Source organism: Sinocyclocheilus rhinocerous, unplaced genomic scaffold, assembly GCF_001515625.1.
Source record: "Sinocyclocheilus rhinocerous isolate Xijiao unplaced genomic scaffold, SAMN03320098_v1.1 scaffold285, whole genome shotgun sequence".
In the NCBI taxonomy this organism is placed as follows: domain Eukaryota; kingdom Metazoa; phylum Chordata; class Actinopteri; order Cypriniformes; family Cyprinidae; genus Sinocyclocheilus; species Sinocyclocheilus rhinocerous.
Window position 1 is genome coordinate 744,325 of NW_015630288.1, and position 9,988 is coordinate 754,312.

At 39.9% G+C, this 9,988-nt stretch overlaps 1 protein-coding gene across 1 annotated transcript in view; it reads right to left on the reverse strand.

The window, feature by feature from the left end:
- LOC107739977 (pappalysin-1-like) overlaps positions 1–9,988 on the reverse strand; it is a 154,651-nt gene that overhangs the window by 113,899 nt on the left and 30,764 nt on the right. Inside the window, exon 8 of the mRNA XM_016552243.1 lies at positions 7,551–8,049. Coding sequence (XP_016407729.1) covers positions 7,551–8,049 — 499 coding nt within the window. The remainder of the gene's footprint in view (positions 1–7,550; positions 8,050–9,988) is intronic.

The window sequence follows — 9,988 nt, forward strand, 5'->3', positions numbered from 1 at the left end:
TTTTTTTTTTTTTAGCTATCCAAGTGTGTAAATGAATGCCAAGCTGATTGGCTGATTTCCACTTTAAGTAAGAAGAAACATTGCTTTTTGTTGGATTCTTCACATCACGCCTGGTTAGCTCACAATGTAAAATGGCATTATATTTATGGATAAATATTACATCTCAATCCTGTTTAGCTCTAACAGACACATTTCAGTGTGAAAGCTAAACGGTTGCATTATGAAGGCTGTACAATATGTTGTTGAATCAGGTTTCTAGGATGAGTCGGGCCAGTTGCCACACAGAGAACACAGCACGTGCCAAGCTAATTTTCACAATACACATTATTCCAGACCAAAAGATCAAATGAGGCTTCCTAAATATTGTCTGCCTAAATCAACAAGTCAACATTCAGCCTGGCATTTAAAAAAAAATACATTCATTTAAAAAAAAGTTGGAATGGAGAGAAATAAAAGTGAGTGTGCATGCAAGGAAGAAAAAAGGAAAGACAACAAACTAAAGAAAAAAGAAAATGAGGGGAAAAGATGACATAAATAGAAACAGAAAGCAGATTTTAGGAAGGCCAACTCTAGACTTTGAAGAGCACTTGGATGGTCCTGTACCAAAGCTCAGTCAGGGCTGCCAGGTCTGTGTGATTGTACTTTATATGTATGCAGTTACCTTATTTCCACAAGACACACAATTTAACCTGTAAATTCACTGTTGAAAACTGCTGAAGTGGCTCATCTTCTAGTCCACATTTTGATCACTGTCATTGATCAGCATCATGTTTTTTTTGTTTTTTTTGGTCATTGAATTTTGGTGCACCTCCCAATTCCCTCTATTTAGCCTTTTTCTGTTCAGACTCCTTTCTTCCTTATAAAGCAACATTGAGGATGGTGCAATATAAAAATAAACAATGGTGATGATGATGATGATGATGATGATGATGATGATGATGATGATGATGATGATGATGATGATGATGATGATGATGATGATGATGATGATGATGATGATGATGATGATGATGATGATGATGATGATGATGATGATGATGATGATGATGATGATGATGATGATGATGATGATGATGATGTTGGTGGTGATGATGATGAGCCACACAAATGGCACGGATTTGAAGAGCTCTGTCACTTTAAGAGCACATATGACACCAGAGACCATGTTCGTTAAATTGCTAATTTTTATATGGAGCCCAACATACATTATACATTATCATCACACATGTGAACTGCAAAAAAAACAAAACTTTAGTACGTTCAGTGTTTACCTCATGGCTGCAAATGTCCATAGCTGTAGTATTGTTTTACTTCAATCTTGAAAATTCTCGGGATAGTTTCAGCATATTAATGGATAGCAATGTTAATGTATTTGGTCTTGGCTGACTAGATCTGTTACACATGCTGTTGCAGAGCAAGTATGGAGGCTTGCTATTACCAATATTTATGCAGACACACTGCTGCGAGCATGTAAGATATGCTGCTGCTGCACGAATAGTCAGACATAAATCCTCTAGCATATCTAGACAGGTGGAGCTGGGGGAGGTGGAGGGTTTCAGAGGAACTCTGATAGTATGCTGCAGCAGCTTACAGCATAGAGTGAACCAGACTGTTTAAATGTTTAGCAAGCGAGCCCACTGGCTGCAGAATCAGCTTGTGCCATGTAGTAAATTATGTAATGGCTAGCAGATTATATGTAAAGGACCAATCAGTCTATACCATATAGTTTCATGACTGAACAAGATATTTAGACCACACTGTGCTTCTCTGTCTTAGGGTGCTTTCACACTTGGTTCGATTGCTTGGTCCGAACCCAAGTTCGATTGCTCCCCCCTCCCATGCCCCCGCTGGACTGTGTTCACATTATATTATTTAGGTCCGCACCGCGGTTCGTTTGCGTCATCAAGCCAGCAGCTGTTTACCCCGTTGCTTAGTAAGGATGGCGCAAGAGAAGATGGCAAAATGCGTAGCATTGCTCTCTTCAATTTTATATTTATGCTTTTGAACCGTTGGTTTTGTTTCCAAAGCTTCAGTACATAACGGCACTTACGTCTGCCTTACGAATGTACTGAAAATGCTCTAAAGAACTCTGAAGGCGAACAGAAATTAGATGTACAGCTCTCTGCTTGCAGCGCATCAGTCACGCTCGTCAGGAAAGTGAGTGAAACACACACAAACACACATTTTTATCAAATAATACGTAATTTTTAATTAATAGCGGTGCACTTCCGTGATTTGGTACGATTGTGTTCACATCAGCAGTGAACCGTACCGGAGTTCACTTGAACCGTACCCCAGACCACCCTTTTTAGCGGACTTGGGTACGGTTCGCGGGTGTGCACCCGAGTTCGGAAGACAGCGTTCACATCATCCAAACGTACCGAACTCTGACGTCAATCGAACCCGGGTGCACACCAAAAGTGCTACTGTGAAAGCAGCTTTAGTCTCCTTGCCTCTTATAAATAATTATTAACATAAAATTTTTTAAACATACAACAGCTTAAAATAACACAGCAACTTTCCCCACACTTTAAGCATTAGTGATATTTTAATAATTGTTGGGCTTAAAAACAAAACTACAGTAAGCATTACTTAATGTGTTTTTGTGTGTTTGTGAGTAAAGCTAAAGACTTGCTAGCATTGAAAGTTCAATTACTGTATGTTGGATAGGGTGACCATATGTCCTCTTTTCCCCAGACATGTTCTTTTTTTGGACCTAAAAAAATGCGTCCAGCCGGGATTTCTAAATCGCCAAAAATGTCCAGGATTTGGCTTTTGCTTTCTACAGTCACCATTCATTGTGTGCGCGGGACAGTTTTTTTAATCCCGCTCCCGCTGAATTTCTGACCATTACCACCCACTCCTGCAAACATTCTAATATTTAATATAATTTTAGTGCATCAGGGAGCCGCTATCAATATGCAGAGTATTTAAATCGCTTTAGATGCAGCTCAAGTTGGATGCAGGGTTGCCAAATGCGCATTTTTTTATTATTTTCTTTATTATTTTTTATTATTTTGCACTGAATTGCCCTGATAAAAAACTGTTGTGGAGGGCTGATTTTCTCCCATGTGTTAAAGGTTGCATAAATTACATTTGACTGAAATGCTTGTATTGAAACATTTTGCATTCTACCTATGATACCTATGATGGAGATTTTGTGAAGGATGGCCACTGGTAGGAAGCCTTTTAGCTGTGTTTATGATCAATCTGCATAACGGTGACTGTAAAATATGTATTTTTGGTATGGAAATTACATATTTGGAGTTATATCCCAACCCCCAAGCCGTCTGCATTGTGGCCCCACTGTCCTCTTTTTTAAAACTAAAATATGGTCACCCTAATGTTGGATATTTGGCAGAGGTGTAAAGAGTACCTAAAAACCATACTTGAGTAAAAGTACAGATACCTTACAGTGAAAATTACTCCACTACACTTTACAAGTCACCAATTCTAAAAAAACTTGAGTATTGGAAGAGTTTATGTTATGCTGGAGTTTTGTAGATACTATTGTGCTGAAGAGTGGAGTTGTGCTAAGGCTGTGGCCAACTATCTAAAGGCTATAGTATACAGTGGGTACGGAAAGTATTCAGGCCCCCTTAAATTTTTCACTCTTTGTTATATTGCAGCCATTTGCTAAAATCATTTCCGTACCCACTGTATGTTGCATCGCTCAATGAACAATATAATGCCAGTGCAGAGCTTCTACTTACTAGGGTAAGGAAAAACACACCCAGTGCTGATGTAAAATGATGTCAGATGAACTGGAAAATGGATTTGAGTATAGCTGTTTTTAGTTTTCAAATGAGAATTGTTCAGATCATTGCATGATTGATCATTGCCATCCCTTCCGAGTACTCGTGCCTATCCCTATGGAGAAACAGTTCCACTTCCTATTGCATAAAAAGACATCAGCCTCCAGACATTCTTCCTCACACATGTGCTGAGGTGTTGAAGATATCAGTCTCCGAGCATGCCATCATCCTCTGCTCAGCATCCACCCTTTAACACAACTTCATCTGTGTCTTATTAACACACATGTATCATTGTATTCTCAACTGTACTGAACCGGTACAGCTGAAGATATGTCATATGATGTTGTGAGCCAGCCACTCTTGAGAGATCAACAGGCCTGCCAATAAGCTTATGGCATAAAAATATGCTGATGGCACGTTATGAAGTAAGTTAACATGTCAACAGAATTGCACTTGCAGCTTGTCGGTTAAACACTGGCAGAGTTCAGCATGTGAAGCTACCATCTGTTTGCACCTCTGATTCTCAGTAGTTAACTTATAGATCTTGTGTTGAAGTTATAAAGGGAGAAAGACGAATAAACTAGAAGTGATTTGATCTCTACTGTAACACCTTAAAATGTTAATGACTTAAAGTTTTAAATGTTTTTTTTGTCACTTATCTTCTCCCCATTGTCTCACGATGAGTGAAATTTTATGAAAGCTTTCTGTTCAGACAATACTCCATCTAACAAAAACGTCCTCCTTCTGGAATTTTTGATAAAAAGAAAGAGACTTAATACTTGTTGGAAGACTGACCACAGATACATATCAGGACTTATGAAGTGCTTGAAGACAAGAGAAAGTAGCTATTCAAGTGACCTCCTCCAGAGAAACACCATACGCAAGCAACAACATCACGAGTGTTTTCTGCAAAAGAATAGACAAGGTTTTGTTGTTTTCTGGGCAAATGGAAACTGATGGTTTCAAATGAGATGCCAACATTTCGGCAAGCCGCCAGTAGTTCTCACTAAACAATCTACCTTTTAAAGAATTCAAACTCTACCAGTGCCCACACTTAGTCATATTTCCAAAACCACAGCAGATTAGGTTTTCCTTGTATTTCTAGGGATTCGGTCGGGATGATGGAACTGCAGTAATACAGCAAACACACCAACGTAGATAAATCATTAGTTGGGTCATCCCCAGTTGTTCTGGTTGAGAAGTTATGTCAATGTTATATGTAAAGGAGATCAACTCATAGTGGTGACTTTAGAAAGAAACTCCAACATTTCCACAGTGCAAATCTTCCTTCTGGTAAACAGGGATTACTGTGGTCAGCTATGACGTCAAAAGCTCTACAGCTGTGTATAGCAAATGCACGTTCCCTATGCAATTTTACATATAAGCTAGGCCAAATTCTTGTTCTTTATGAAACATTTTGGTTCAAATCCAATTAGGAGGATCTTCAAGTAAACGTGAAAGGTCACCATGTTCCAAAACACCTAGCACTGTCTTAACCAAATCCCTTGACAAATGTCAAAAGTGGTCAAGGGACACTTTTTTGATAAGCAGAAACAAACTATGCAAAATGTACATTAGTTTTGATGCAATTTTCTCTCAAATGTACGTATCCCGTAAGCTTGATAAAGCAATTTTCCATTGAGATTAAGGACTATGGGGCATCAAATCAAACCTCTGTAATCGTTCCATCATTAGCAGTGGAGCTGGTAGGAGGGTGTAGCTTCTGGAATGCTATAACCAGTGGACTTGACATGACAGAGGTGAGAGTCTTAGACCAAGGGGGACCAGGTTCCATGAAGTTGGGCCCCTAAAGTGGATGAGTTGGCCAGTTTTCTTGGCCTCTCTCTCACTGGCAGGGGGGTCCTGTCAGCTCAAAGCAGGGGTGCCCTTTGAAGCCATGACAGCAAAGAGGGCCAGGTCAGGGAGAGGAATAGCAGATGGCTGGGGGTTTTCTGAAGGCCAGAGTCATATGCATGCAGGGTCAGCCCCCCTCTGTGATTTATTCCTATGTTCCAGAGCTTCATCACTACTCTCATATTTCTGAACAGACCTTAAGGTCCCATACTGTATGAATCCAAAACACAAGGCTCCCCATTCAAATTAACAAGTGAGTGCCAAGTGAGAGAGACACGGGTGACCCAAATTAGGCAGAGGTGTCAGAACATATTTACCAAAGATCAATATCTTTCTTGGATCAGAGCTGATGTAATGAATGCATTCAGCATGGGACCTCAGAGTATGTGATTGTAATTGATTCAGATCTCAGAATCAACGTCATTCAGAAAACAGACTCTCAAACCCAGCTGTGAGTTGACCACAGTTTACTTGAGCCAAAACCTTACCTACCTCAGATTAGATCAAAAACATGTCTGCTTTATTCAGCTACAGTATAGTGGAGAAAGAGCTTGCACAATGCGTGGAGGAAAAAGTCCTATAAACTTAAGAAAATAGCGAATGGAAAAAAGAGTAAATCTGTGCCAATGTGATGCATCTGCACACCTGCATCAGTACAGTAATGCACTCTATTACCATAAACAATATATTGTTGTCTCTTCAGTGACTCTACTTGCAAGCAGCAGGTGTCATCACTAACGGTCAATTATCACTTACGGTGTATCATTATTTAATTAACCGCAACACTGCTTCAGAGGCAATGTTTACGGACAACCTATGCTCTCAGGAAAAAAAAAGGTATAAAAGCTGTCACTAGAATGGTACACTTTTGTACCTTTGTACCTAAAAGGTACACCTTATTTAATCCAAAATGGTGCATTTTAGTACCTTAAAGGTAGATATCTGTCCCTAAATATACATATTATTACCTAAATGGTACACATTACTACCTTTTGAAAAGGTACAGCCTCAGTGACAGTTTTTTTTGTTTAAGAGAGAATGTAATAATATGTTAATAACCTGCTAATAATTGATAGCTCCGTTAGAAAATCCTAAAACTCCTTCATATAAACACCTCAATCAAACCAGTGGAAAGGGGTGGTGTCAGTCTTAAATAATCTGTTAAATAGGAATATACTGGATATGCAAACCATATTAAACCTTTAAAACCTTTCATCCCTGTACATAATTTCTCCAATAGATGCTCAAACAGCAGCATTACAAACGGCCCCATATTACACCCATCCCTGATCCCCTCTACTGTGATAATTGTTCTGCACATTTCTCAAAACTTTTGGAAACACTTTGCAATGTTGAGCTACTATATCAATGGGTGGCAAGTTAAACCCTTAATTGTGTATGCATCCCGAATTGGCCAATACAGACATGCTGACCAGAGACCCAGTATCTGGTCTTAAGTGGGAAAGCATTAGTATGTTACTGCCTAAACCAGAGGTGCCCGGCCGAGGCCAGAGCAACCTCAAGATAGCAGAGCATGTTAACTGGCTTTTTGATGCCAGGAGCTGGACTGAAATCAACCAGCAGCTGCATCCTTCTCTTTGTTTCTTTTGGCTTTACTCAAGAATTGAAAAAGAACAGAGAGACACCACAAGATTTGAGCAGGGATTTGCTGTGCCTAATGCTGACCAGGCACATTTCGCACTCCAACTTTCAATTACATTAGTTTTGTTTTGTGGTAAAACAGTTCCAAATCGAAGACAAGTTCCAAAGTCAATACAGCTTTTTCTGGAAGAGGTAGCAAGTGTATCTAAACACTAGCCAGAACCTAAAAACATGTAATTACAGTAAATAATTGACCAGGAATACTAATATTCATTGCATTAATTACCATGTTAATGAGCAAATTGAACAGCAAATTATTTGTTAATCCAAAAGACTCACCTGTCCACGTATCTTCGCATCGAGTCTCTTAGCATGACACCCTGGGGTGAGTGAACAAACGGCGGCTGCCGCAGAAGCCGATAGTGCAGTGGCTCGCATTCTCGACAGAGCAGACAATTGGGTTTAGACGTGAGCAGAGTAGCATCAATTTCCAAATGTTGCTCCATGGTGAAAAACTGCACGCCGTACACCTTCTCATGCACATCCAGCTTGATGGCCAGCGGTGTGTCGCAGAACAAATTACTGGGACCCAGAGACAGGTTGTTACCACTGACAGTCAATAGGATGATATTGTGGATTGCAGGCAGGACTGTTTCCTCCTGGGAGGAGAAGGTCACCCACACTGTGAGGGAGTCAGGGACCACCGGATATGCAAACTCTAGCTGTAACATGCAGCCTTGCAGAGGGCAGGGGGGAGGCACCATTCCCAGATCCATGCCGTTATGCGGACTCCACGTGCGGACGCTGGGCTCGCATGCCTGCTCCACATCTGGTGGTCCTAAGAGATTCAGCAAAAGGCATTAAAGTCTAATACAGTATTTCAAAACTACATCTTCTTCGAGAGTTTTAATTTGTGGTATGCAGTCTTCTTTTCAATATTCCTATACAAGTTAATGGCAGGACAATTGTAAAGGCAGCTGTTTACGATATAGATAAAAAGCAATTATTGTGATCTAGTAGAAGGGGGACTACAGTAACTTGAGGCTTGCAAATTTCTCTAAATTTTCTCTTGTTCAGCAAAGGTTATGAACCAGATTTTCTCTATGGCACCCAAGTCAAGCTTTTGCAAACAGAGTACAGGCCTTAAATTTTATTTATCTATTTATTTTTGATATTTGTTTGATTAATTATTTATTGTTGAAGACATGTTTGATATATAGAGAGATTGTATTTTTATTATCTTTATTGCATGTTGATATAGTAACAGTTTTAAGATGTTGGTGTTGTCTTTGTCTGATCTTAGTCACAGAAAAATAAGAACAATGAATAGATTCCATGCTGAAACAAAAATCTTAAAAATATTTATGCAAAGTACAAAATTACTTCAGTGCAGACTTCAGGGAGCATTCCATCATAATACCACTAAAATAAAACCAGCAACCCCAGTTCAGTGCAGTATCTGAACTGAAGCAGGAACAATAAATCGTAAGGTACAGCAGAAAAAGGAGTTGTGCATAATGAGAAATGCAGCCACACACTTGATGCATAGAGTTGCATGTTGTTAAACTCCATCTTGTCCATCCATTTCTCCATTTCGCATTCTCTCTCATTTCTGTGGCAAAAAACAGAAATCTGAGCATCCCGAGGATGAGGCCCGCACAAGGCTTTCAGTTTCAGCCTGGCAATTACCTCTCATATGCTGCAGTCCAGCCATATTTGGAGTCAACAGCAACCCATTTGACGGGGAGTGACGTACCCCAACATTCATCAAATGTGGGGAGAAGCCAGGGCACTGCAGACAGTGTGTTCTCCTGCTTTTCCTTTGTGCAATTCCAAACTGGCAACAGCAAAAGCCATTTGCTAACCTCATTTCTGGGCAGTGCACAAAATTCCAGTGTTTAATCAACTGAGCACTGAGTTTTTTGCTTTCCAGGCCACATCATCTCAACACGTTTATTATTGTGAGTATGTGTGTGGCCACAATAGAATTAAACATACGATAAAAATGTCTTCGATACCGCAGGTTTACGTTCTCACCTCCATTACGCTGCATTTGACCAGCAACATAACTTTTCAAGATGGGAGCGTATCTTCTTGCAAACGAACACATGTACAAAAAAATGGGGGGGGGGTGTAATAAATGTATTAATCAGGTAGTCATTTCACAAGATGAATAACTGTCATCATTTATCTAAATGACTCCGCGGTGGACTAATAACCCTGTTCCAGAGGTACTGGAGTCAGGGTTCAGCCGCCACAGCAGTGGTGGGCTGGTTTTCAAGGTGACCTGACAATTCGGCCATGAATTAGTGCCTTGCATTTCCACTTGATTAGCTAATCCCATCGGAGTATTAGCTTGTCTAGGAAAGTGCTCATTCATGGAAAAGGGGGGGGCATGTGTTTTGTATGGCTGAAAACATCCTGCTTAAGATAATTGCGGTACACTGAAGTGCGAGTGCAAGTCTGCTTCAGGAAGCTTCTGTGGATGATGTAGAAATGTTTATCAGTAAATTATACTGATAAACAATCAAATAAATTCAGATTGAAGCTGCATCTTTCCTAGAGCCCCTGTGACTGATGGTGAACCAGGGTTATTAAACTAAAACTGTAAAAAAAAATTGTTACTTACTGTTTATAATATATATATATAGTTCAGTCATGAAACTCTAGATGGCACATTCTGACGGGGTGTTAACGTAATGATGATATTCAAAGAGTTAAACGACTTGGCACAAGCTGATTGGTTCATGCTGCATATGCAGCCAATGAGCTTACTG